This window comes from Scleropages formosus, chromosome 6 (assembly GCF_900964775.1).
Source record: "Scleropages formosus chromosome 6, fSclFor1.1, whole genome shotgun sequence".
Classification (NCBI taxonomy): Eukaryota; Metazoa; Chordata; class Actinopteri; order Osteoglossiformes; family Osteoglossidae; genus Scleropages; species Scleropages formosus.
Window position 1 is genome coordinate 283,329 of NC_041811.1, and position 27,852 is coordinate 311,180.

Consider the following 27,852-nt stretch of genomic DNA (forward strand, 5'->3'; position numbering starts at 1 on the left):
TCGACAGTGTGGATGCACAAAAAGGCTTGAATATTGGACAAACATACAGAAATACCAACTGTCATGGCGGAAGTCGGGAATCCAGCCGACGGATTCAGATGCGGTAGCAGGAACGACCAGGGGGCAGGCAGGAGAATCGTCAGGGACAGGCACAGGTTGATTGATCAGCAAACGTCGTTCCGAGGGGCAGTCAGGAGTCAGAACCAGGAAAACAAGAGCAAAGGGTCCAGGAGCCGAGCAGGAGGATAACGGACGGGTAAAGAACTCAGGCAAGGTGTTGCAGTTGCTCTCGTGGAGTTTCCGCATTCAGGAGTGTCTGAACCATTCTTCTATCCCATGCTTCTGTAATCAGTTGCCGGTGCAGGAGCAGGGCATGTGGTTGTGGGTATGACACTAATAGAGCCAAGGAATTTATGCATTACATAACGCAGGCTGAAAGAAAGAAACTCAAAGCATCTATTGCCAGCATTAGTGGTGGTTGTACAGACAGCGCGATGGTGGAGGAGGAGCTGGGCTATGTGAGATGTGCAAAAGCAGGCAAAGTGGAGGTGTGTTTCGCTGGGTCAGTGGTGAAAGCAGATGCCAGTCGCATAGCCGAAGCCACACGTTTGACAATGAAGACCGTGTCAGAGAGCAGCGAGGAAGATACTACAGAGCAGTGGAAGGAGAAGTTAGTCGCTTGTGGCACAGGTGGCGTATCAGTTATGACAGGAGTGAAGGGAGGTGTCATCAGCAAGCTGCAAGGGGAGAGGTCTTACATTTTAGGGATACACTGCATGTCTCACCACCTCGAGTTGTCCTACTCTGGTGCAGTTTCTAAGAATAACTTTGCCAGGAAAGCTGACAACCTCCTAAGTGGCCTCTACACATTATATCACAAAAGCTGCCTGAACAGGTAAACCCTGAAAAAGAGCTTTGAGGAGATTGGCTTGAAGCCTCTGATCCAACAAGAATAGGGGGAACTTGGTGGGTAGCACATTTCCCGAGAGCTCTTGATCACTTTCTGAGAGGGTACAGGGGACTTGTACACAACTTAAAACAGGTATGGAGGAGTTAGGCAAATAGTTATGGAAGGCAATTCATACTAGAGTAATGCTAGGTAGGTGGGTGTTGTGGTGCAGTGGGTTGGACTGGGTCCTCCTTTCCAGTGGGTGTGGGGTTCAAGTCCCGCTTGGGGGGCCTTGCGACGGACTGGCGTTCCATTCTGGGTATGTCCCCTCCCCTTCCAGCCTTATGTCCTGTGTTGCTGGGTTAGGCTCTTGCTCCCTGCAACCCTATATAGGACAAGCGGTTCAGATAGTGTGTGTGTGTGTAATGTTACATATTTTTGTGTTTGTTTATTAATTTGGTTTTTTTTTCTATTTCAGTTTTGATAGTACACTAATTACATGTACTTGATAATGTCTGAGAGTCATCTGAAGCACATGGCAATGCATTGCAGAAGGCAAAGGCACAAGGATTCCTCAATATCATGAAGGATGGAGCAGTCATTAAATTTTCCTGCTTTCTTCATGATGTGCTGATTCAGTTCCGCAATCTGTCCCAGACCCTGCAGCGGTCCTCAGTGACTTTAGCCGATGTCCATGACCGCCTGTCCTCCACTCAGCCTGTAACACTGAAGTACAAATCCAGAGAAAATAAATACCTTTTTTGCTGTAATCATAAAGTTTACTTGATTAGTATTTAATACTCCAAGATAATGTGACTGGGGGGTGTGGTGGTGCAGTGGGTTGGACCAGGTCCTGCTCTCCAGTGGATCTGGGGTTCAAGTCCCACTTGAAGTTCCTTGCGACGGACTGGCGTCCCGTCCTGGGTGCGTCCCCTCCAGCCTTATGCCCTGTGTTGCTGGGTTAGGCTCTGGTTCTCCACAACCCCATATGGGACAAGCAGTTCAGAAAGTGTGTGTGTGTACTTGAAAGTGCAATAAGTATTATAAATCATAAAAATCGTGCAATTAAGTAAAGTGTGTTGAAAAAGATATAAAAAGCTCTATACCTACCATAAAACACACAACACTTACATTCAGCAAATATATAGGGGTTGTGGGATTTTGTAAGTGCGAAAGGATGTATGTTACTTACCCAAGGATGGATGGATGGATCTGCCACAAAGCTGTGGGGTTACAGCCAAAAGAGAGCCTGCCACCTCTCTTTGGCTTCTAAGTAACTCCTTCGCCTGACATCTTTCTCGATCCTAAACGTTAGGTTGGCCCGGATTTTATGATACACACCCTGGACGCCTGAGTCTATGTCTGTCTGGACCAGTTGGGTTCTTGTGTTCTAAAGCATTTGTTTGGCTACGCTGATCAACAGCCACGTCCGGGCAGCTGCTGCCTTCTGAGCGCCAGAGTTCCATCCCTTCAAGACTTTGTCATACATCAAAATCATCTACAGACTGATGTTCCTGCACAGGCAAGTCACCAAATGCCAGACCTCCCGCACCTGTCCGCAGTCCCAAAAGGCATGCACGAGAGTTTTGTCCTCACTGCACTAGAGTTGCAGGCACGGTGGGTGGCTAGTCAGTTTGTGCCTGTACAGGATCACTTTGACCAGCAACTTGCTTTGTAAACAAAACCAGTTCAGATCTTGCTGATTGTGGTCAAACTCACACACACACACACACACACACACACACACACACACACTTTCTGAACCGCTTGTCCCATACGGGGTCGCAGGGAACCAGAGCCTACCCGGCAACTCAGGGCGTAAGGCCGGAGGGGGAGGGGACACACCCAGAACAGGACGCCAGTTCGCTGCAAGGCACCCCAAGCGGGACTCAAACCCCAGACCCACCGGGAAGCAGGACCCGGTCAAACCCACTGCGCCACTGCACCACCGCACCCCCCTCTGTGGTCAAACTCCTTTGGTTGAATCCTGGCCCACATGCCCTCCTCAAGCTGTGGAAGAACCTGAGTTCCTCTCCTCTCGACTATTGCCTTATACAAGGCCCTGTACTTAAGGAGGGTCTCTGCCTCGACCCCGGCCGTAGTGATCTTATTCCACTTTACAGCATGGCTGTAATGAGCGGGACGTATCTTGGCATTCGGCCCGGTGATGGACCAGGACTTCACCAACTGGCACATCAACTGGCACACCAACTGGCACAAGGTCCAACCAAAGACCCACAGTTTACTGGTGGGGATGCTCGATCTGGGTTTCCAGTGAGCTACATAACTGAGATAGGAATAGTCGATCAAGTTTAAAAGGAAAGTCGGGCACATCCCTCCCTCCCTCCCTCCCTCCTGCTTTGGAAGGTACATGACTACCCACCTCATGTACTTGTACCTGCCACTCTAGGTGAGATCGAAAACATGTTTCGTAAGGCCTCTCCGCAACATGCAGGGCAAGGGCTACACCTTCACAAGATAGAGCAATGTAGGGGGGATGTCCACCTTCAGCGCCAACGTTTTCCCTATCAAGGAGGGGGATCTGGTCTTCCACAAACCCATTTCCTGTCTGACTTCGGTCAAGCATTCTTCCCAACTGACCCTGGCAGCACCTTCCAAAAGGAAGTTGACCCTCAGCACTTTGAGAGGACCATCGCATTGGGAAAAACCACCAATGCAGTCGTCTCTGTTTATCCAGGTGCCAAAGAAGTTGATAAGAGACTTGCCGAAGTTCAGCGCCAAGCCAGAGGCACACCTGAACGCCCGAACCAGGCTGAGCGACCGGTCTGAGCACAGGAACAACGTAGTGTCGTCTGCATACTGGGTCAGCGTTAGCGCCTCACTGTCTTGCCGCCACCCACCTGGCAGGAGCAGACCACTGATCACCAGGTGGGCGTGAACAGTGGCCGCCAATGCCTCAATGTAAATAGCATAGAGGATCGGGGAGAGTGGACAGCCCTGCCTCACTTCGCTAAGCTGGGGCACCCATCCCCTAAGGGAGCCCGGCTACTTACTTCAGTGTAAGGCACACACACCCACCTCAGGAAGTTGGGGCCAAAGCTCAATCTGCTCAGGGTGTTAAACAGGAAGCAGTGATCCACTCGGTCAAATGCTTTATCCTGGTCCAAACTCACCAGCGCGAAGGGGAACTTTCAGTGCTCCACTCAGGCTATGGCATCTCAGACCAGGTGCACATTCCAGAGCACAGAATGCCCAGGCACTCCGTACATCTGGTCATGATGGACCAGACCAGCTATTACCTTCTTCAGGCACTCAGTCAGGACCTTTGCGGTGATCTTTGCATCGACACAAAGCATCATGAGGGGTCTCCAGTCGGCAAGATCAGCTTTATTGCCTTTCTTGTACAACAAGGAGAGCACCCCTGTCCTCATATTTTTAATAAGCATGCCCCTGCCCAGCACTTCCTCGACATCACACAAAAATGGCGGCCCCAAGACATCCTGAAACATGGAATAAAATTCCACCGGTAAACTGTCAAGGCCGGGAACCTTGCACCGATTCATCTTACCAAGCATTTCCAACAGGGCTGTCAAAGCCGCCAAGGGCATCCTTGGGAACCTGCAATGTCAAATTCTCTGAACAGCTCCTTTCTGTTACAGAATCCGTTTCCTTGACTTTAAAAAACAGGATGCAACCTCCAACATCTGGGCAGTGTCTGTGAAGGACTCACCCTGCTTGTTCCACAAAAAGGTAAAATCTCTCTTGCATTTCAAGTCCTTCACCTTGTTAAAAAAGTAGGAGGTACCCTTCTCGTTCTCCTCTACCTCTTTAACTCTGGCACCGAACAGAAAGGCTTTGGCTTGCCACTCATGCAGCCGCCTCAAAATAGCCTGAGGGACACCTTGCAAAATGATGTGAGTTACATCATTTTGTCAAGTAGTACAAGCGGTAATAACTCACTAGACATGTATATACAGCATGATACACTACAGTACAGCAAAGTACAGTATACTAGTGTACAGTACAGACACACTCTGTTTAACAGAGCCTGTCCAACACAAAGGACACAATTAAAATGAAGCTGCTGCCAAACCCGCAGAGGCTTAACAAGTCGGGTCCAAACAGGAATAAGTTGAACTGTGCGGAAGTTGCGTGCCGTACTCACGGGAAGTCGTGCACGGCGATGCGGAGGATGGAACCCTCCACAAAATGCCCCGCAGCCCCTCGGTCCCCCTGTGGCTCTGGCTTCGGCTCCTGCTCTGGTTCCAAACCCATTAGCTTTCCTTTTCTCTGGGCCACTACCATGTTTGCTGGACACCGTCAGCTGGCTGCTTCCGCCAACGTCACTTCAAGGGGTGACCATGTTTACTGGATGCCATGGGGCTGTCAGGTGGGTGCCTATGACATCAGTCACGGGTTCCCTGGCTCTTCTCATGAAGAGACACAGTTAAAAATATTTAAAAGTGCAACAGATATAAAAATTCAGAATATTCCCTGTGGGTGGTGCAGCGTACGGCACGAGCGCTGAGTGTGTCCTTCTGACAAGCACGTGCCTTATCACAAAACAAATGAAAACAAAGAGAAACAGAAAGAGAACCGTATGTGGCATGGAATAATGTCACCAGGGATTTTATCTTCGCTCGAGTGTGTTTTCTGTAAGGTCGTGTTGTTTCTCACAACTCAGGCTCCACGTTCACTTGTATTGGTTGTGACACGTAGGAAGTATTTTGTTTTCTTATTCTAAACACTTGAGTTCAGTAAAGTCTGGGAAAAGACGAAGGCCTGAAATCTCGCACGAGGTGTGTCCGACAAAGGGAAAGAGGCCATCTACAGCCTTCGAGAGCTGCAGCGTCTTCTTCCGACATGAACCGAGGCAAGAAAATGGCGCCAAATTAAAACGTGAAAGAGCACCTGTATCTTTGTGGAAAAAATCATTTTCAGGCCTGGAGGACGATGAAATGAAGTGAAATTGGCAAACTTGCGGACAATAAAAGTTTCACTTCCTGTCTGCGAAAGGATATTTGAAACGTACACCTTTGCATCTGAATTTCCGTTTCCCACAAAGTGGGGAAGGTGCGAAACTTAGGGGAACTTGACAGGGAACATATAAAGCGTTACCGTCCTGTGGACCAAACAGCACAAAGAACACCGAACCCTGCGTAAACAGTATGTGTCGCCATGTTTGGAGAATTAACATAAGGTGGTGTGAATAAAACATGAGCATTCTGTGGACTTCCCCAACGTGTCTCTGTCTCACATGTGTTTATGGCTCAGGGAAGCAGGGATGAGTCTCCGGGGAAGACAAGAGGTGGTGACATCTGTATCTATATCAGAGATGGATGGTGCAGCCAGTACACAGTCAGAGAGTCACTGTGCAATCCGGATGTGGAATTACTTTGTTTATCACTGAGGCCTTTTTACCTTCCGCAAGAATTTTGGAATATCATTATTTGTGCAGCGTATGTTCTGCCGAGCAGGAATGCCGTTAAAGCAGCTAGCTGCATAACTGACTGTGTTCACATGCAACTACAGCGTACTCCTGGAGCTCTGATTTTTCTTCTTGGTGATTTTAACCATTGCAGCCTGGACCTCTCTCTTCCACTGAATGAACAGTATATCAAATGTGATACCTGAGGCAATAAGATTTTAGATAAATGTTATGGGGGGGGGGGTGCAGTGGGTTGGACCAGGTCCTCCTCTCCGGTGGGTCTGGGGTTCAAGTCCTGCTTGGGGTGCCTTGCGATGGACTGGCGTCCTGTCCTGGGTGTGTCTCCTCCCCCTCCAGCCTTATGCCCTGAGTTGCCGGGTTAGGCTCCGGTTCCCTGTGACCCTGTATGGGACAAGCAGTTCAGAAATGTGAGTGTGTGTGTTACGGGAATGTGAAGGATGCATATATTGCCAAGTCAAAACCTCCATTGCCGAACTGCGATCATAACACGATTCGCTTGATTCCTACCTATAGAACTCTCTTCAAAAGGATAAAACCAAAGACCGTGTCTGTTTGGTCTGATGATAATATTGAAATTTTAAAAGGTTGCTTTACTTCTACGGACTGGGAACTGTTTCCCGAAATGGACACTGAGGATGCCACAGAGACAATAACAGACTATATTAACTTTTGTGTGGACACAGTTGTTGAGAATAAAACTGTAACTGTCTTTCCTAATAACAAAAATTATATAACAAGGGAGGTAAAGGAATGTTTAACCAGGAAGAAATTGGCTTTTATCAATCAAAATAAAATGAAATTAAAATTAATCAAAAATGAATTAAATGCTTTGTTGAAGGGGACAAGGAAAAAACACTGAGATATTATAGAACAAAATTTTAATTCAGGGGATTCCAAAAAACTTTGGGTTGCTATGAAAGTAGTAACTAACACTGAACCCCCCGAAAGAAGCTCATAACCAGTAATGACCAACAGAGAGCAGATGACTTAAATGACTTTTTTCTTAGGTTTGAGTCACCTTCGGTGCGAATGGTAGATCAGGACTCTGTCGTATGTAATTCAGATCAGAGATTAGAGGTAGCCCCACATGTGGTTAGTTCGCTATTTAGAGACATATGAACCAAAAAATCCACGGGTCCTGATGGAATTTCGGCTTTTTTGATTAAAAACTTGTGCCAATGAACTTACTCCAGTATTCTGCCCTATTTTCCAGAAATCATTAGACTTGCATATCATCCCGTCTTTGTGGAAAAAAACAATTATGCTGGTTCCCAAGAAAAATTGCCCAGTTGAGAATTGTGATTTTAGACCTGTGGCTTTGACTTCAAATGTTATGAAATGTTTTGAAAGAAAGGGGGTGCGGTGGCGCAGTGGGTTGGACCGCAGTCCTGCTCTCCGGTGGGTCTGGGGTTCAAGTCCTGCTTGGGGTGCCTTGCGGCGGACTGGCGTCCCGTCCTGGGTGTGTCCCCTTCCCCCTCCGGCCTTACGCCCTGTGTTGCCGGGTAGGCTCCGGTTCCCCGTGACCCCGTAAGGGACAAGCGGTTCTGAAAATGTGTGTGTGTGTGTGTGTGTGTTTTGAAAGATTTGTAGTAACTGTTGTAAAGGACGAGGTTAAATTATCCCTTGACCTGTTTCAGTTCACTTATAAGACCAGACAGGGCACCGAGGACACCATTAACTGTATCACTCATTTAGTGAATAGGCATTTAGAAGATACCCAAGCGTATGCACGTCTACTTTTTATAGATTTTAGTTTGGTTTTTAACACACTTCAACCCCAGCTACTAATTAGGAAGCTGACAGAGTTAAAAGTGAACCCTTTTTGCATTAAGTGGTTTCATTCATTTCTAACAAATTGAACACAAGTCAGGGTCAATAATTCCTATTCCGAAGTGAAAACTACTAATATGGGGGTCCCACAAGGCTGTGTTAGCTCACCCATTTTATTTACATTATACACTAATGAGTGTGTTACTAGTCAGGATAATACCTTCTTCATCAAATTTTCTGATGATACTGCAATATTGAGTTTATTGGACAGGAACAGGGGGTGCGGTGGCGCAGTGGTGCAGTGGGTTGGACCACAGTCCTGCTCTCCGGTGGGTCTAGGGTTCAAGTCCTGCTTGGGGTGCCTTGCAACAGACTGGCGTCCCCTCCTGAATGTGTCCCCTCCCCCTCCAGCCTTATGCCCTGTGTTGCCGGGTAGGCTACGGTTCCCCCGTGACCCCGTATAGGACAAGCGGTTCTAAAAATGTGTGTGTGTGTGTGTGTGTGTGGGTGGACAGGAACCCCGCACCTTTGCAGTACTTTTATGAAGTTGCCAGGTTTGTGGGGTGGTGTGACAACAACTCCTTAATTTTAAATGAAATGAAGACTGTTGAAATGATCTTCGACCACATATCTGTGGGGGATCATAGTCCTGTAATAATACATGGTAATACTATTGAACAGGTTTCTTCATATAAATAACTTGGGTAGTTATACTGATGATCTGTTATGTTGGTCTGCTCACATAAACAGTCTGTGTTCTAGATTGCAGCAGAGACTATATTTTTTTTTGCGAAGGTTGAAAGTATTTGGGGTAAACCAGAAGATTCTATTTCTGTTTTACCAGTCTGTTTTTGAGAGCTTGATAAGGTATGGTATTACAGCATGGTACGGAAACTTGACTGTCCAATTAAAATCGAAACTTGGACATACTGCTCTAAAAATTATTGGGTGGGAAGAGAAAAGACCCATACAGAAGTTGTACGAGGCATCTGTTTTAAAACAAGCTAATGAAATTGTGGCTGATGACACACACATTCTACATGAGAACTTTAACATGTTATCCTCAGGGAGATGTTTTAGAATCTTGATGTGTAAATCAAGATTTCTTTTGTGCCAACTGCAATTAAATTATTAAATAGGGAATTCCCAAACTGAGGTTTTAGACTGGTATATAGAGATTTTAAACTCTGACTATTATTTATTTATTTATTTTTTAATTTATTTTAATTTTTTAAACTGTATGTTAGAACGTGTATTGTTTTATGTGAGTTCAATGTTGTGCACTAGCCATGTCATGGTGTCCAACACAAATTTCCCTGGAAAGGGACAATAAAGTATATTCTATTCTATTCTATTCTATTCTATCCTACAGTGGTGTGCGAGGACAGCTGTTTGCGGCTCCTTTCCCATGAAACTTAGCATGTGGTTGTGATCTTCAGTGAGCAGCACACAACCCTGACTGACAGCACAGCCCGTGCTCATCAGAGGAAGTCACTGCAAGCTCCTTTCGAGTTACACGTATGATCGCACTTTATTTGCAAAATGGTCTCTGTGATATAGCTGTGAGGCCAACACAAAGCTAAATGAATGTCTGTGTATATGGAGAAACATTTCTGACACACAAGTTTATAACAACATGCAACTGGTCCAACATTTCCTTTCAGCTGAACTCCCGGTTTGTGTCCATGGGGTCATCCCACAACCCGCGCTCCTTGAGAACATCCAACCAAGTCCTCAGGAAGTGCTGCTTGCGGGAACTTTGAGATCCAAGTGGTGTTTATGCAGATTAGTTCTGATGAAAATGATGAAAGTTATCCAGTCGAGCAATCTCCGCATGTCCAGCACTGCAGCTGGCTGATAAAGTCATCTTTGGGATACCTCTTCTGGTAGCTTGTGAGGAGGAGGGGCCCCTGTCAGATTTAGCTACACTCAATGTTTCCTGCAGCTCTGAACCTCATGTTGCAGTGCAAGCTTCAGTACTCTATTTTGTTGACATTCTCAGAGAAGCTGTAGTATGGGTTGGTATCCACCTCTGTTGGGGAAATAAGAACAAGGGCAGATTTCCACCTGTCAGTAACGCTCTCGAACACTCTGCACTCCAGCGGAGCTAGTGAGCCTACATCTACCCTTTACTGGGGGGTTCCCGTTACCTCCAGATGGATGGATGAAAGTGTCATTGAGTCGAATCCAACTCATAGTGACCACTGGTGTGGTTTTCTAGGGAAGGGAGGGAATGGAAGTGGTTTACTGGTGCCTTCTTCCCTGCATATCTGCAGGGTACAAACATGGGGAGAACATGCAAACTTCACACCCCCTGAGCTGGATTCAAACCTGTGACCACCCAGTAACTCAGGAGCTATAAGGCACTGGCTTTACACAATGTGCCTCCATGCCCCTATTGCCAAACATCCCTCTCCATTTTGCAGGTGTTTGAACTGTTTGAGTAGTTGAGTGCGCATATGAGCAGTTGGTCTTTTTCTCAAGTGGGCAAAGTCCTTATGGCCACCTCCACTGGAGAGATCTTTGTGTTTCTAAAGTGAAAAAGTCATACTTAAAAAACACGGAACCCACCTTGACAGGACCCCTTTTTAAAGACAATGTCATCGATTGCAATGTCACTCCGAACCGATGTTCCCCTGATGGCCTCAAACACAATCTGCAATAGGAACACAAAGCAAGCGTGTTATAGGTGTTATTCTTGCAACTCAAAGGCTGATACAAAACATTTTAACTCAAAAGCATGTCAGAATTATCATTAACCCAAAATATTTTTTAAACAAATTATTATTAAATCTGTCAAATCTATATATTAAAGGTAATAGTTGTCTAAAAGACCTTTGTGACCTTGTCAATGACTTTTTTTTTCAGGAAGGGGACAAGCTTCAGTAAAGTCTGTCTCGACTAGGATGGTAACCTGGCTATGGTGAAGGAGGTGCGGCCATGAGGGCCATACTGTCTTGGGCTTTCTGCTTGAGGCAGGCTCACTCTTGGCAAAGAGTAAAAACAAGGTAATAGTCATGTGATATCTCTTTTGTACCTCATTTTCAGAGTAAAAGCAAATAAAAGAGACATATAGTTCCTGGCTTTCAAAATTCAGGCAAGTGGTGTAAAATAAAAGGAGTGTTTAATGCATCGGATACCACTATTGGGATGATCATCCAGATGTTTAAACTGTACAATAGAGATTACTTTTCCAGGAAGATGTGTCATGTTCACCAGGGTGATACGGACCCAAGTGCGGTTACACGGTGTTATTCTAGGTAGAGTCAGCAAGCAGGATGCATAGCGGTTGTCATAGCGAGGGTCACCTGAGAATGAGGAAACCGGGGAACTGGGTTTGGGGAGGACAGGAACAGAGCGGGGTAGGAACAGGAACCAGAGCAGGCAGGGGAACAAGGACAAGGAGGAAGACAGGCATGCAGGAGAGATCGCAGGAGAACGCAGGCGTGGGTGAGCGGATGGTACAAAGAGGTTCTGCCATCTGGTCGGTCAGCTCTGTTTCCCTGATCACCCACAGGTGCGGTGAGTTGCGACAAGGTCATAGGCTTGACAAAATGTCATGAGTGCAAGCATTTTTTTGTTATATCCAACAAGGGGCGTCAATAACTGTGAAACGGAATGTAAGTTCTTCCGGGTCTTCTGGTTTCCTTCCACAGTCTAAAGACATGCTGTTCAGGTTCGGCCACACTGTGTGAGTGACAGAGGGTGTGTGTTCTGCTGATGTATGGATGAGGGACCCATTGTAAGTAGTGTATCTATCCGTGTAAGTCACCTTGGTGAATAAGGTGTGTAGGGTGATAACACTACACAGAATTCACTGGTAGTCACTTTGGAGAAAAGCATCTGCTAAATGAATCAATGTAAATGTAAATGGTTCTGAGGTTTGTGCAGTGCCGTGGGTGGAACTGAGGAAAATACCGCAGGAACTAAAATCGATCCACACTGACCTGGTGTTGGCGATCACTCTGGTAGCTCACAGAACCTTTCATCCAGGAGATGCCCTGTTCACCATGGCGACTCCACAGCAATACGTAACTCTCCTCGCCATCCAGCTGGAGGAGGACACGGAGCTCGCCTGTCCCAGACCCGTACATGTGGTAGTGGAAGTGCAGGCACTGCGGACTCCCCGATCCACGCTGCTTGTTCGACACCAGACGGGCTCTGTGTCCTTGGCGCATCTGCGAAGCCTCAAGGTACATGTAATGGCCTGAGGCATGAAACAACACAGCTTCATTGTTCAGTATCATGACACATACCACTCATCTATATCTGAAACTGTCCAAAACATCATGAAACATGGTTCGGAAGCACAAAGCCTTGTTTCACAGTCTTGAATCACAGGTGATACTGTGTCTCCTAGTCTAGAATGATGCGCAAAGCCATGTCTCTAAGTCCAGAACCATAAAAGGTACCACATCTTTCCGTCAGGACCCACAGATGATACTGTTTCTCACAGTCCAGAACCATGGAATATACTGTGTCCCCCTAGGCCAGAACCATGGAATACAGCTCTACATCTCTTAGTCTGGAATCATGGAAAGTACAGCATCTCATAGTCTAGAATTATGCACAAAGCTATGTCTCTCAGTCCAGAACCATGAAATTTACTGTGTATCTCAGTCCGGGACCACAGATGGTACTGTGTCTCACAGTCTGGAACCTTGAAGATACCACAGCTGTCAGTCTAGATCACCCACGAACCAGAAACACGGACTGTCGCAGTGCAGAAAAATGAAGGGATGGACTCACCCGTCCCTGTGGTGTGATCTCCCATAGGGCCGGTGTAGGAGGTGGGTGTCGGCCCTCTGGTCAGCACCCACTTCCCCGAGTCGTTGTCCTTGTCCTGAGAGAACTCACAGATACCCATCTCAAATGTACACGTCCCTGGTGCAGACAGGAGCGGCCCTGAAAGTACAGGAGTTCTGTCCAGCCCTGTCCCTCTAGCAGTGAGTCAGGAACCTCAGCTTCTGGATGTCCGCCTTATAGATGGATTCTCATGAACAAATCGGGTACAAACATGGGTGCGTATAAGAACCATCTGGTAGTTTATCCTGTAGGCCGAAGGTCTCGTACAGGATGAGTAAATGACAGTGCTGCTTTCTCAGACAGATTAGTATTAATAATGCTAGTAAGGTTAGTTGGGAAACACTGAGGATTTAGGAGCTGATGGTAGTGCAAGAGCGGAGTGAGTGAGATGAGAACATGTGACGCACCTGCAGTGAGGCGGCAGTCTCCGAGACTCATACTGATGTCATCGAGTCCCACCGAACCGCAGTCTCTATAGTTTGAGCACATACTTACAAACAGCACCTGGACAACAGGGGACCATCATGTCACACCCAGCAGCATGAGCATCATCATGAGCTGCATTTGTATCGCAAAATATTTTACAGCAGTTTTACATGGAAGGGAAGAAATAACCCATGTGGGATGGAAAAGACTGTTTTCAGGATCGTGTCACAATCTCCTGTTACATTTATATTTGCATTTATTCATTTAGCAGATGCTTTTCTCCAACATCTCTCTGCACATCTCAGAGAAAATACAATTTGTGCATTACATTAGGAGAAAGAGACACATAGTTGCAGACATGTGATTCTTAAATATACCTCATTCGTTTCTTTCCACTTTATGCACCACTGTTCATTGCACGAGTAAGTGCATAAAACTCAGGATAGATGATTCCTGAGGTGAACCAGAGCCTAACCTGACAACACAGAGTGCAAGGCTGGAGAGGATACACTCCGGACAAGATGCAAATCTACTGCAAGGCACCCCAAGCAGGGCTTGAACCCAAGACCCACTACATAGCAGGCTCCGGCCAAACCGGCTGCACCACCACATCCCCCTGCTGCTTCCTGATCACCTTCCAACAATTTTTTTTTTAAGGTACACAAACATTCACGTACAATACAGGAGTAGCGGCTCTGAAAAGGCTTGTCTGGGCATATTCATAAAGTCATGGTGCATGAACATTTACACCATGCATAAGCTTGAGAGATCTTGGGCAAAGTGTGTCCAGAAAAGGTGGGTTTTCACACCCTTCTTGAATGTAGAAAGAGTTTCTGCAGTTCTGAGTGAGAGAGGAAGGTCATTCCACCACAACAGAGCTAGACCCGAGAACCTCCATGCTTTACCTTTCTTGCACGGGACCACCAAGTGAACAGAAGGAGACAAGCAAAGGGGTCTGGCTGGGGTGTAGCAGTTGATCAAGTCTTGCAGATATCTAGGAGCAGTTCTTTTGATGCATTTGTAGGCAATACCCTGGGTCTTAAATTTGATCTGGGCAGCTATAGGAAGCTAGTGCAGAGAAACAAGTAGGGGAGATGCATGGGAATGTGTTGGCAAGTCCAACACAACTAGGGCAGCAGCAGCGTTCAGTATCAGCTGCAGAGGTTTGATAGCAGTAGCGGGAAGGCTGTACAAGTGAGAGCTGCAGCAGTCCAGATGGGATGTTACCATGGTCTGCACAAGAAGTTGCGCAGAGTCAGTTGTGAGCTAAGGACAGATGCTGCAGTTATTATGCAGGATGTATCTGCATGTCCGAGTTCTGGCTTCGATGTGCTTAAGTCAATCATCACTCCCAGACTCTTAGCCGAGAAGATCGGCAAAATGAGTGAATTGTCCAGTTTGATCGATAGATCGTGACAGGAGGGCAGGCCAGCTGGGAGGTGAAGAATCTCTATTTTGGAGAGGTTGAGTTGGAGGTGATGATCAGAGATCCAAGCAGAAATGTCTGAAAGGAGAGGAAGGCTGGGTATCATCAGCATCGCAATGGTATTCGAATCCATGGTAGGCTATGACTGGGCCGAAGGAGGAGGTGTAGATCAAGAAGAGAAGAGGACCCAGTACCAAGCCCCACAGGACACCAGTTGAGAGAGGCAGAGGAGAAGAATGGGAGCTCTGCCAAACCACTTGATAGGATCTGTCGGATACGTAGGACTCAAACCATCTTAGTGCCACTCCTTTGATCCCAAGCTGACTAAGAGAGGAGAGTGGAATCCATTGGTTGACAGGGGGATGAGGACCGAGGAGAGGGAGGCGGCTCTAGATAACTGGAGAGCATCAGACGCTGCCAGAAACACCGTCTCAGTGGAGTGACCAACTTTGAAACCAGACTGATATCCATCAAAGAGATGATTCCAGGTAAGGAAATCAGACAGCTGATCACAGGCTGCCCGCTCTGGTCTGTAGTTTTGGACCGAATTGGGATCCAGTGAAGGTTCCTTTAACAGAGGTGAAATGAGAGCAGTTTTGAAGGCAGCTGGGAAACAGTAAGAGGAGAGCGAGGAGCTGATGATCTTCGAGATGAAGGTGGGGAGTTGCGGGGAGATGTTCTGTAGGAGTGCTGATGGGATCGGATCAAGCGAGCAGGTGATGGCTCTGTGTGATATCAAGAGGTCAGAGATTTCAGAATCAGAGAGTGATTTGAATTTGGAGAACATGACTTCAGAGGGAGGTCCAACACGAACCAGGGAGAGTGATGCTGTTAATGATGTCTCTGAAAAACAAAGCAAAGTCATCACTAGTGAGAGAAGAAGGAGGAGGGGGTGACGGAGGACACAGAAGGGATGAAAAGGTGGCAAAGAGTCTGTGTGTTTTTTTAGTTACAGACTGTATTTTATTGTGGAAGAAAATAGTTTTAGCTGAAGAGACAGCAGAGTGAAAAGTAGCTAAGAGTTGTTTGTAGGCATCCAAGTCCGAGCGAGTCTTGAATTTTCACCATCTTCCCTCTGCAGCCCGGAGTTTGGTTCCATTAGCACGGAATGTATCAGTAAGCCATGGGGTGGCACTGGAGATTGCTGGTTTGGAAGATAGTGGACAGAGTGAGTCAAAGGAGGAAGATAAAGCAGAGAGGAAAATGTTAGTAGCATCATCTGTTGATCCAAGAACTGTGCAGCAGAAGGGAGAGCAGACAGCGTGGCAGAGGCAAAGCAGGAGTCTGAGAGATTTTAAGTTGCAACGGAAGGTGACAGTGGGTGCAGAAAAAGGTAAGGGATTTGTGGCAAGGGAGAGTTGGAAGGAAATGAAGAAGTGGTCAGAGACATGCAGAGGACAGAGAGGACAGGACAGCCACAGTTATGGGGAAAAGACAAGGTCAAGACAGTTACCTGCTTTGTGAGTAGCAGGGGATTGGGACAGGGAGAGATCAAAGGACTGTAGGAGCAACAGAAGGCCGCTTGCATGAATGTCGTCAACATGAAGGTTGAAGTCAGCCAGGAGAATCAATGGAACGTTGTGCCCTGGCAGAGAGCTCAACAAGATGTCACGGTCATCCGAGAAGCAGACGAGAGGCCAAGGGGATGGTATTGAACAACCGCAACAATAATGATTGGAACAGTGATAGAGACAACATGCCATTCATTAATGGACAGATCATGCAGCTGGAAAGGGAGAACAGAATAGTCCCACCGGGGAGAGATAAACAGGCCTGTGCCTCCACCTCTGCTGAAGAGACGAGGGATGTGAGAAAAAGAGCAGTTAACGGAGAGAGCTGCAGGTGTGGCTGAGTTGTCTTGGTGATCCAGGTTTCAGTTTGGGCCAGGAGGTCCAGTGAGTTGGCATTTCCGGAGTCCCATGGAGAATTCACAGCAGGGTAGAGGGTTTGACAGACAAGGATAAACCAAGTTACTGTCGCAGCAGGACTATCCAGGTCTCTGCTGGTGGCGACGTTGGATGGCTGGGTTGCCGTAGGCAACTTTAATGGTCGGCATGTTAGACGCAACATCCCTCACGGAATGCGCTGTCAGTGGCCTTCCTCGTTGGACTCCCACAGGTAGACTCCTCTGTCTTTGCACCGCGAGTCTTCGCACCAAGAGGCTTCCGCAACCGCTGCTGCCATGGGTCACCAGCTGCTATTTACACAAGCTACTTCCTGTGAGGTGACATTCCTAATAGAAACTGAAACTACTCCAACAATGGTGACCAAAACAAAGAAAGAAACAGATGTGACTAATCAATTGCCAGAGTGATGCCTACTCTACATTACGGGACACAGAATTGTTTAGTTTTACATGTACTCTAGCAAACCGTAAAGTGCAATTCTTCAAATTAATAATAATAATACCACAGACACCAACCACTGACAACTACACAAACACACATCCAATTGCTTCTGACTATCCACACAACTACACGACAAGAATGCACGTCTGTGGAGCTGGTGAGGAAAAGGCAAGAAGGAGAGACTGTGAAGAGAGGGTCTTTTGAGAGGGCTCTGGAAATCTCAAGACAACAGAACAACAACTTCAGCTGAGAGTTCTGCCTGATTTTAGTAAGTTAGTCAACGTGAAATGTACTTATTGTACTTAATACGTTCGGTATTTATCCGTTATCCACCTCTCTGTGTTCAGTGCCCGTTCATCCTCCGGAGAGTGACCCCCACCAGCTGTGCACTGACTAGTGAGTTGTATGTTCATCATAGCAATGTCCTCCTGCAGCTTTGTCTTGAGCTTGTGCCTGGAGATCATAAGCAATCATTCGGTTTTGATGTTTCATCAAAACATTTTCCACCATGTGACTGCTTAGAAAGAGGAAGAGCACAGGCAGGCAGGAGGCAGTTTCCACCGAAACCCAGAAAAAAATCAGGTAAGCAGGCACAGAGCAATGGAGAAGTGCTGGTAATGTGCTGTGCTCCTCTCTTTACTGAACCTCTTACATCAGTGCATTACTTTGGTGTTTGTTACCTTTGCTGCTTGGCGTCTTTGGAAGGTGACATGCACCTCGGTCCACACATTTCTGGTACTTTCAGTCACTGTCCAGATCTCCTCTTCGGCCCCACCAATATGGTCACTGCTGTAGACGGTTAGAGCGTGGTCCGTTCTGGTGAAACCGCTCAGCGTGTAGTAAAAGCGCAGGCAGTAAGTCAGGTTCCCAGGCAAAGAAGGACCATACAGCAGGCTCATGTAGGCAGGTGGGGGAATGAGACGGGTGTTTGCCATGAGGAACGACCCTGTAATTCACCAGAAATTTAACCTTTAACTTTAAGCGCAATAAGGTTCTAAAACTGATTTGGATTGCTTTATACTGAAGGGGTTCAAGACACCCAGAGATGTGCATCTACTGTAGCCACACCACAATTTAACTCAGGTTGGTATGACCAAAGCTAATGCTTCAGCTGTGTTCAGTTATGGTGTGTCCAGAGTAGACCCTTAATTCAGGTTTTGCTGAACTATGGTGTGTCCAGAGTAGATCCCTAACTCAGGTTGTGTTGAACCACAGTGTGCCCAGAGTTAGACTCCGAACTCAGAGCTGTGACTCACCTGAACCAGTAGTGTGGTCCCCCAGTCTAAATATGTTGGGCTTGACAGATACTCGGCTCCATCCAGCCTGCTCAGGTTTATAACTGCAAAGCCCTTCTTCGAAATCACAGTTTGCAACAGAAGGGTCAAAGGTCACCTCTGCAAAGACATCCTGTAAATGCTTAACATGGAAACATATGAGAAGCACCTGAGGTTACTGACAATATCCTAAATTCATATTTAACTGTTCACATTGTAGTTCTGGACTGTTCCTTCATAATGTAGTGGAGTAAATTACTGTACTTGTGTTTTCCTTTTAAAGGTAAACACCAATGAGCTTGGCAACACTGTCAGGAGATGTGAGAGCTCCGATGCTTTAATGTCCCACCAGTTTCTGAGTAGCAGAACTGAGGAGAGAAGGAGATGTCGTCGAGTGCCATCCTTCCTCCCACATGACTGTTGAAGGCCACTTCAAACACCACCTGGAAGAAGACACACCGTGAGATGTGAGTGGCAGAACTGGTCCCCTCCTTATGTGACCCCACTGACCTCCAGGGGATAGGGTGCCCTGAAGTCCACTTGTGCCAACGTCCAGCCTGAGGTCCTGTTGATTTCAGCCCTCCAGATGTCCCTGTACTGTCCGAGCTGGTCCCTGGTGAGGACGTTGAAAAAGCAATTGCTCTCCTGATCTGACCGGTAATAGAAGGACAGGCAGCCGGCCAGCGGCGTGGTGGTCATCGGAGACACCAGCTTAGCAACTTCCTTGCCGAAAACCGAATCTGCATACATGTAGCGACCTTAATCGACACAAACAGGGAAGGAAGAGAAGATGCAGATGAAAGCAAACATCTCACTCTTCAGCACTAGCTGGAGTTGTCCCAAGCGAGTTGATATGTTTAACCTGTCTCATTGCTCCAGGTGGCGTCTCCAGAATGAGCGCTGCTTCCTCCTACGTACCAGGAAACACCGGTGCTCCAGGGGGTGCTGTAGGCGCACAGGTTGGACTCCTCAAAGCCACACTCTGCACGAACACACAGTAAGTGAGAACCAGGTATGTGGAAGCCACATACACAGCAACCAAGCGTGGGGGCCACTGACCTATACAGTAGCCAGGGACAATGTCCACTTTGATGATGGCCACACTGCTCTGCACCTTTGGACCAAGATGTCCCTCGAAGATGACCTGCTAGTGCAAGAAGCTTAATGAGAAACCTGACACAAAGAGACACACAGCAGAAGAGAGAAAACAGCGAGTGATGGTGCTGGAGGGTTAGCGTTAGAATTTAAGGTTAGGTTTAGGGGGTTGGGTTAGGTGGTGGGATTTAGGAGTTAGGGGTCAGGGGGTTAGATTTAGGGGTTAGGGGTTAGGTTTCAGGGGTTAGGTTCACGAGTTGGGGGTTAGGGTTAGGGTTATGGCGTAAGCTGTGGATGAGGGGCAGGCGTGTGTGTGTGATATACATTTATTCGTTTAGCAGAACCTTTTCTCCAAAGCGACGTACATCTCAGAGAAATGTATTATTCAGCTTCATGAAGTCTTAAACTTAAAATAACATTTGGCGACAGGTTACACAGACTCTGCTGCTTTCGTACCTTGCAGGAGACTGATGAGTTGCGGAGGTCTACGCTGGCAGTGAGCCAGCTGTCAGAGGGTGCGTCTGTAGCCCAGAGCCTGGTGTCAAAGTTGTGCCCTTCGGGCCGCTGGTACAGCCAGAGGGAACCCGACCCAGTGATCTGATACACAACCCTCAGGCAGCTCCACTCCAGCAGCTCTAGCTCTGGGCTCACCAGAACCGCCTTTTCAACCCCTTCCGTGAGGGTGTGGTCAATGATCAGGAAGTGTCCTATGGAGGACAGGGTAACAGGGAGTTTCCTGGTTCAGGGGAGTCCGGCTGCAGCTTCCTGAACCCAGACAGTCCATTTTACAAAGTGATGTTGCAACGCAGAGTAAACAAAAGGGATTCAACAACGGACAAAGAGCTTTAGACACAGAAACAGGAATATGGACACACAGCTTGTGTGTGTGATACCACCATGTTGCTGGTTCACATCCCTCCAGTAGCTCCTGTAGAAGGGACATTCAAATAGCAAATACACAGATAATCACAGCAGGTGGTGTTGGACTCATTGATGGCGCTGTTAGGAGATCTAGAGAGAAGTGGATTTCAAAGAGATGGATTTTAGACTCTTCTTCAATGTGTGAGGAACTCAGCAGCTGTGATGGACACAGGGAACTCAGGGTCCACCACATCAGGGACAAAACCGAGAACATACAGGCCTTAGACGTTGGACCCTTTGTGAGTTGGACCACCAAGTGCCAAGAGATGGAGGAGTGCAGCGGTCGAGACTGAGCAATCTGGATCTGTAGGTCTCATGCTGGTCTCATACTGCAGCAGGAGAGAGAAGTCCACCCACAAGGGTAGGTCTCCAACACGCCTCACCTGCTGGTCTACTGCGCTTTCATGTGGTCATGCGCCACTAGGGTCACTCCTCCACATGTCCTTCCAGATGTTAGTGGACATGTAGGTCAAGGTGCCGGGGGACCCTGCTGCTTTCTGCTCTTCCTTTTCCAAGTCTCATTTTGAAACTTCTAAGACCTTAATTTCCTGCTTAAAGCTCTGCTGGCCTGCATGGGAGAGGATGCTCCAGGAAGCACTTCCTGCATGCCAGATGTTACAGAAAACACAGTTTTCTCAGTTTCGAAGCTGCGGTGAAGTCAACGGCTGTGTCTCGGGTCCGACATTAATGAGAAAGGCATGTCCGGTGCTCGGTTTGGGTGCCAAAAAGGTTCCTGCCACTAGGAGGCGCTTCTCCAGTTTTGGCAGTGACACACACCAGTGGTGTACACACCTGCCGTGCCGTGCTTCACTTCCTCTCCCCATGGTGACCAGCCTGCATCACTTCATGTAACTGGATCATTTTATAGGGCTCCAGGTGTACTCAAGGCTCCATGCTTTTAGCGCTAGACCAGAGCTAGTGTAACTTTAAGCCTGTTCACGCTGATGTGTGAAGGTGTGCAGGGGTCTCCTACCATCCGCACTTCTGGTCCACTCAGCGAACGCGGGGTCAGAGGTGTAGCCACAGGTGCCCTGGGCAAAGCTGCAGGAGCCAGACAGAGGTTCCCCTGTTGTGAGGACTGGGAGAGGAGACACACACACACACAAGCACAGAGAGAGAGAGAGAAAAAAAAAAACCACCTGAACATGATGTCACACTTGCTCTATATCCCATCCATCTGCTGGTCATGGTACCCATGAACTTCCTGCCGGAGTCATCACACGCTGGAAGCTTAACCTTAAGAAACTTATTTGTTTCTATTTGTGTTAAAGTGCATTTGCAGGAGAAGAGCTTCACCTAGTGGAGTGAGCAGGAAAAGGAGCAGCATCGTGTCGCCGTGGTCCACCTGGATGACTTGCGCTGATGGGGGAGAGCGGTCAGCAGCTCCCAGACAGCAGGCGCAGCAAGCAGAACGCTTCTGCCCTCGCCTCTGTTGAGTACAGGGCGACTGAGGCTCCAGCAGGATTCCTCTGGCAGGCTTTGTGTGTGTGTGTGTGTGTGTGTGTGTGTGTGTGTAGCTGGGCAGGGCAAATCCGTCGGTAATGGACACCAGACCCCAGGAAAACTCCTTTTTCATCGCCAGTGACAGACACACTCGTATTGCTCTTCAGTGTTTACTCTTATTTATTGTTTTATTTTATGCGTTATTTTATATACATTCCCAAGGTCTCTGTGTTCATAGCTTTCCATTTATTTTCTTACATTTCTCCATTTATCTAACACCTTTCTCCAAGCAACTTACAACATTACACTGATTTACCATTTTACACAGCAGCGTAATTTCTACTACATCAATACAGTGAGTACATTGATCAAGGGCACTACAGCATGAGGGGGATGCGAACCCAGGTCCTTTGAGTGGCATGCAGCAGCTATAACCACTGCGCCCCCTGCTGCCACACTGTTATTATTAGTCTGTGTTATATGGAACATATGTCATACATTTAATATGGTTCAGGACCGTGAAAGTGGCTCTCACTGAGAAAAAAGGAGTGCAGAGGAGCTTTTTCCCCATAAAAATTACTCGTGTATTATAGAATGGGTAGGGTAAATCGGAGTAAACACAATCACAATCACACTGTGAGTCGCTCTGGAGAAAAGATAAGTAAGTTACAGACAGTACAAATAGGTGCCCAGACGCTGTTTTACTACATGTGGAGCAGAGCACTCTTCCCAGCTGGCAGCCAGAAACAGTAATGGAAAACGTTTTGTACGATTTCTGCAGTGTCCCCAACTGGGCCTGTCTGCAAAACGATGTGAAACACAAGTGCTGCGGTAGTGTTTTCCTCCGAGAGACTATGCCCAGGACTGCGTGACACATTGCTAAACCTTGAGTTCTTACGGTCATTGTGAATTTCAGTGTTGGACTAACACTTTTGTCTGCGAAGGAGGTTTAAAAATTTCAATGGCTGGCCAGTGGGTGGTGTAGTGGTGGAAGTGCTTATTATACCTCTGGGGTTGCGCAGACTCTTCTGAGCCAGAGCATCACTGAAAAACATAAATAAAATGAAAAAAATGTTTAATTTTATGTTTTGGAGAGTTCCAGAGAAACTTGTGGCCTCTTTCACTGGAAGTAAACAACACATTAATAGTGTTTTTGGCCACAGTGTTACACCTCCTCCGTGTCCAGGACTTGTGATGGACAGTCCCACATCCAGTGAGGCTGCTCTCCCTGCACAGAGCTCCAGCCCTGCTACTGTGGTGATGCACAGCTGTGGCTGTGGCTCTGCTCTCAGGCATTCCTGGACTTCCTTCCTGTGGCGCTGGCGTGTAAGGCTACGGTCCTCGGTCGTCCTCAGCTGTCTGAGCAGGACATCCACGCTCGATCTATGAGCGCTGGACTGACCGTCCACTGAAGTCAAAGACATAGGAGTAACCCTAACCCTAAAATATGGAGATGAATCAGTGGCCCAGCAAGTGGCAGGCTGGAGTCTAAAGGGGTGGGTTCGAATCCCACCTGGTGCTCTAGTACTATTTCGACACTGAACTGATACAGTAAAACTTTCCCTGCTCTTAGAATGGGTAGGGTAAATCAGAGTAAACACAATCACACTGTGAGTTGCTCTGGAGAAAAGATAAGTAAGTTACAGACAGTACAAATAGGTGCCCTGAAATATGCAAAGGAGACAGAAAAAGGTTTGAAGCCCCACCTGACTGCTTCAGAACAAAAACTCCTTTGATGTGTGTGGTGATGTGGAGAAACACAAGCGTGTGGACAGTCAGCTGCCGTTGGACACGTCTCTTGGCCTCTTTCCACGCACATCTGGAAACAACATGCTGAGCACCATTTACACTGGCAACAAACCCGAACCTGGGACTGAACCCAGCATCCTCGTGGTGCTGCGCAGATGGACAAGGGAAGGCCACCTCGTGGTTGTTTCGGTCAGCCTCTGGTCCTACTGCTCTGTGGTCATACTGTTCGTGCTGTGACCGTGGCCCTCATCCAGGTGCTCCGCTCTCCTCATTTCCATGAGCGTGTTCTCCTGTGGTCCTGGTGGTGAAGCCACATGGATTCCTCAGAATCTCTGGCTCAGAGTCCTGGTAACTTCACATATGACTCTGGAAAGTGTTTTGTGACCGTCAGTGTTGTTTACTTGCTACCAAAAATAGACTTTGACTTATTCTGTTTTGGATGAGGCACATATTTTCAGTTCTTTGTGCGGTCGCAGTCAGTCACAGTAGGAATGAAGAAGACATCAGAGCCTCTGCTGGTGTATCCTGAACCTACAAGTGCTACTCCACATTGGGTGGCAAGAACAGCTCTGAGAATGGCCTACAGGGTCTGTATCTAGACTGGGTCAGAGAGCAAAATGTCATTGACCGTTGTTGTTAAAGTCTTGGCTGCTCGGTGGTCTCACTATGGGGTCTGGAATCAAAGGAGGACTGATGATGAACCCCGTGCTCTTTTATTGGACATATTTCATAAGGCACGTTGGCTAGTGGAGGGAGGGGCAATCGACCGGGTCAGAACATGGTCATTCTTCCTTCCTGGTGGACCTTCCCCCCCATAAATCTGCTGAGGCTACGTGTGACATACCTGTACTTTTAAAATAATAGCTCATCCAACGTTATTAAGAAGTATGAGCGTCAAAATGTACTTCATCATGGAGCTACTTTGGTTCATACTAAACCATTTATTGATCAGAACTGTTCACAATGTCAGCAGAGTCTATCCAATGATGTGTTGCGATGGAATGATGTGCAGGAGGTTTGGAACGGCCCAAGGAACTTTTTCGGCCATTAACAGCTCAGTAGCCACTCAGTGGGGGGGCGACCATGATGGGCCACTGGGATGAACGGATGTTTTTCAACAACTTTCACCACAGGCTCGCTTCTCATTCTCAGCCCAGCCCAGCACCAAGTGCTTCTGGAGGGTCAGTGCAACTAGAGTTCCCATCATGCTCCATCCCAGTACACAGTCCTGCTTAGCAAGTGTCCTCGACCCCCCCATGCGAGCGCACATACCGTTGCACTACTCCTTCCAGCTACGGTTAAAGTCATCCCTTCACTCGGTGCAGAACCAGACATCAACCCACCACCACCAACAGACCACTCTGGACCATCTTTCACCACGGATCTGCTGAGGAGCCCATTGACATCTTTACCTAATCTGTCAATGAACTAGGTTGCCAATCAAGGAGGAAACTCGAGACTGAACTCCGGTCTCTCGACCTGCAAAGTCCAGCCAATGAAGTGAAGAAAAGAAGCCAGGTGACAGCAAAGGGAAATTGCTACTGGTCTAAAATAAAGCAACAGTGACCGACGGCTTACACACACTCACTCTGTCTGAAACTGATTGTCCCAAGCAGGGTCATGGTGAATCAGAGCCTAACCCAGCAACACAGGGTGCAAGACTGGAGGGGGGAGGGAACACACTCTGGATGGGACACCAGTCCATCGTAAAGCACCCCAAGCAGGGCTCAAACCCCAGACCCGCAAAAGAGTGGGACCCTGCCAAGCCCAACATGCCACCGTGCCCCCATTCAATGGCTTACAGCAGCCAACAGAGTCCACCAATGACATCATGTTTGCACTAAGAAGACTTGATCAGTTCTAAGGACAAAAGGGTACACATTCACTGTGAAAAATTCAAAAGGAATGAGGGATAGAAATGAAGAGTAAAAGAGCAATTTTTCTTTTCAGATGTATTTGAGGTATTGATTCCAAAATCTATTCTGAGAACTGCAGTTTCTCCAGAAAGATACTTAAGTATTAGTAAAGGAGTAAATGTCATGGTGGGGCAGGGCCTGCCGTGTGGTGGGACTGGGGTTCAAGTTCCTCTTTGGGTGCCTTGTGACGGACTGGCGTCCCCTCCAGGCTTGCTCCCTGTGTTGCCGGGATAGGCTTCGGTTCAGAGCAACCCCGCTTGGGACAAGCAGTTGTAGACATTACATGTGTGTGTAAAGGTTATGCGTTACAAGGAGTAAACGGTAACCTGTACATTCTTGGTTTTGGCACTGATGTACAGCGACTCTAGTCTGGTAGTCCAACTCTATGCATCAGCGCTGCTGAGTCCCCTTGACAGCTCCATAAATGAGTCCATCATCTGCTTTGATCATCTATGTATTTACTATTTGAATGTCACTGCTACTGTCACTGCACAGATCAGACCACTGTGTCACTTCAGAAGGACTCTTGCAAGACACATGGTACAAGGCTCAGCTGGGTTTGACTGTGTTTGGTATACCCTCAGCAAGACTATTGCAGCTGCTGTTGGACCCAAAAATCCCAAGGTTCAAATTCCATCTCTGGCTGTAGTTCCCTGGAGAAAATTATTTACTCTAAATTACTCCAGTAAAATTACCCAGTTGTGTAAATAATTGGAGGTATTTCAGCAGTGTGAGTTGCTTTGGAGAAAAGTGTCAGATAAACAAAAAAATGCAAATGTTCTATGAAGGCCGATCTCCTGAAGATGGAACCATTGGTGTTGTAGAACAACACTCTGCAGATGCAGCCATTATCTCTGTGAACATCACCCTTCACAGTGTGTGTGTGTGACCAAAGCCACAGCTCCAAACGCTTCTCAAAAACATACCCTTTGTGGTGCACTGAGTGATGTCGTCACTGTCCAGGGAATGAAAAATGGAGCAAACACTACATTGTTATGAGATATCACATCATTACTGGACACACCGTTACCAGCTGCACTCTATTACTGCACAGTGTTTTTACTCTTCTCCATAGGCTCAGTCTGTGAAAACCCTCATCATCTTAAAGTTAAGGTGCATAAACATTTACACCTTACATGATCTCTTACGCTCATGCAAGGTGTAAATGTTCATGCACCATATCTTTCTGATTATGCCTGGATAAGCCTTTACACAGCTGCTACTCCTGCATTTTATGTAAAAGTTTGTGTACCTGTTAAAAAAAAATGTAGTATGAAGGTGATCAGGATTAGTATATTTCGAGTTTTGTGCATCTACTCGTATGACGAATGTCGGTGCATAAAGTGGAAAGAAACTAACTACTTAAGAATCACATGTCTGCAGCTATATGTCTCTTTCTCCTAATGTAATGAACACATTGGATTTCTCTGAGATGTGCATTGCTTTGGAGAAAAGCAACTGCTAAATGAATATAAATATAAATGTAAATGTAAAACCTAGCTGTGCAGCACCTACAGTATGCCTGGCAGCTTGTGCGGTGGAAAAGCAGAGAAGAGCTACTTTACAAAACAAGCTTCTTACATACAAGTGTGCAACTTTGGTACAAACCAATTGCCTAAAACCCAGGAGAAACTTGTATTCATGATTTGTATTGCTATTGTTGTAGTTATTATTTTATTAGTGTATTTACTAGACCTCCTAAGGAATTAAAGTTATTGAAATCATTCATAACTGATGGATCAAATAAGAAAACTGTTCAGCTGAGTAAGTTTGTGTTTCCCTGTGTTTTGGGAGTGACTATTTGGTCCAGTTTCTCCTATTTAGTTCTGCAGTAAGTCGTACAAGGTGGTAACTGGACCGTGTGGAAGAGGTCCTTCCCAGTGACCCACATAAAGTGTTTCATTTTTTAATTTACCTTTTGGAACCCAGGCTTTCTTGAAAAGTTTGGCAACAAGTGCTACCAACAGAGTCTGCTAATACGGTTAAAAAATGAATGTTAGAAACTGTTTAACATTGATATTTACATAACTGTGTATGTGTTTATGTTTTGTTATCCTCTTCAATGGGCAAATGTATTTACATATTTATTTTTGACTTCATAATTAAGGAGAACCTAAACTGGCTGCATCCAACACCAGCTGAAAAACTGCAAAATTAAAAATCTTTCCTATGCTAAATGATATAAGACACTTGGAAATGGAATTTTAGCTATACTTGAATTTTTTTTCTGTAAATGTTCTCTTAAAAAGTATCAGTATCACTTTTGTACAAAAGTGTTTTAAAACATGGAATAAATACGGGCTGTTATATCCAATGGGCTGCCTCTCTACATCCACATCCTGGTTTCTTTGTGTAACATTTCTTCGTGGTCTGATAGGG

At 46.9% G+C, this 27,852-nt stretch overlaps 1 protein-coding gene across 1 annotated transcript; it reads right to left on the bottom strand.

The window, feature by feature from the left end:
* Window positions 1-9,598: 9,598 nt before the first annotated feature.
* Window positions 9,599-21,797, bottom strand: LOC108931314 (MAM domain-containing protein 2-like). The gene is made up of 14 exons (XM_029253261.1): window positions 21,662-21,797; window positions 21,339-21,443; window positions 19,901-20,151; window positions 19,409-19,493; window positions 19,212-19,331; window positions 18,860-19,107; window positions 18,699-18,792; window positions 18,332-18,469; window positions 17,756-18,021; window positions 13,274-13,379; window positions 12,819-12,956; window positions 12,017-12,276; window positions 10,641-10,725; window positions 9,599-10,101 (listed from the first exon to the last, which is right to left on the bottom strand). Exons 1-14 carry the CDS (start codon window positions 21,690-21,692, stop codon window positions 10,043-10,045), a joined length of 1,986 nt encoding a protein of 661 aa, XP_029109094.1. The 5' UTR covers window positions 21,693-21,797; the 3' UTR covers window positions 9,599-10,042.
* Between the last annotated feature and the right edge of the window lie 6,055 nt (window positions 21,798-27,852).

Bases quoted from the DNA above. Each gene is read 5' to 3' on its own strand.
- LOC108931314 (XM_029253261.1), bottom strand. From the start codon at position 21,692: ATGCTGCTCCTTTTCCTGCTCACTCCACTAG. The intron at 20,152-21,338 runs GTAGGAGACCCC...TGTCCTCCATAG, and splicing joins GTGGACCAGAAGTGCGGATG to GACACTTCCTGATCATTGAC. The intron at 18,022-18,331 runs GTGAGTCACAGC...GGTGAATTACAG, and splicing joins GGACCACACTACTGGTTCAG to GGTCGTTCCTCATGGCAAAC.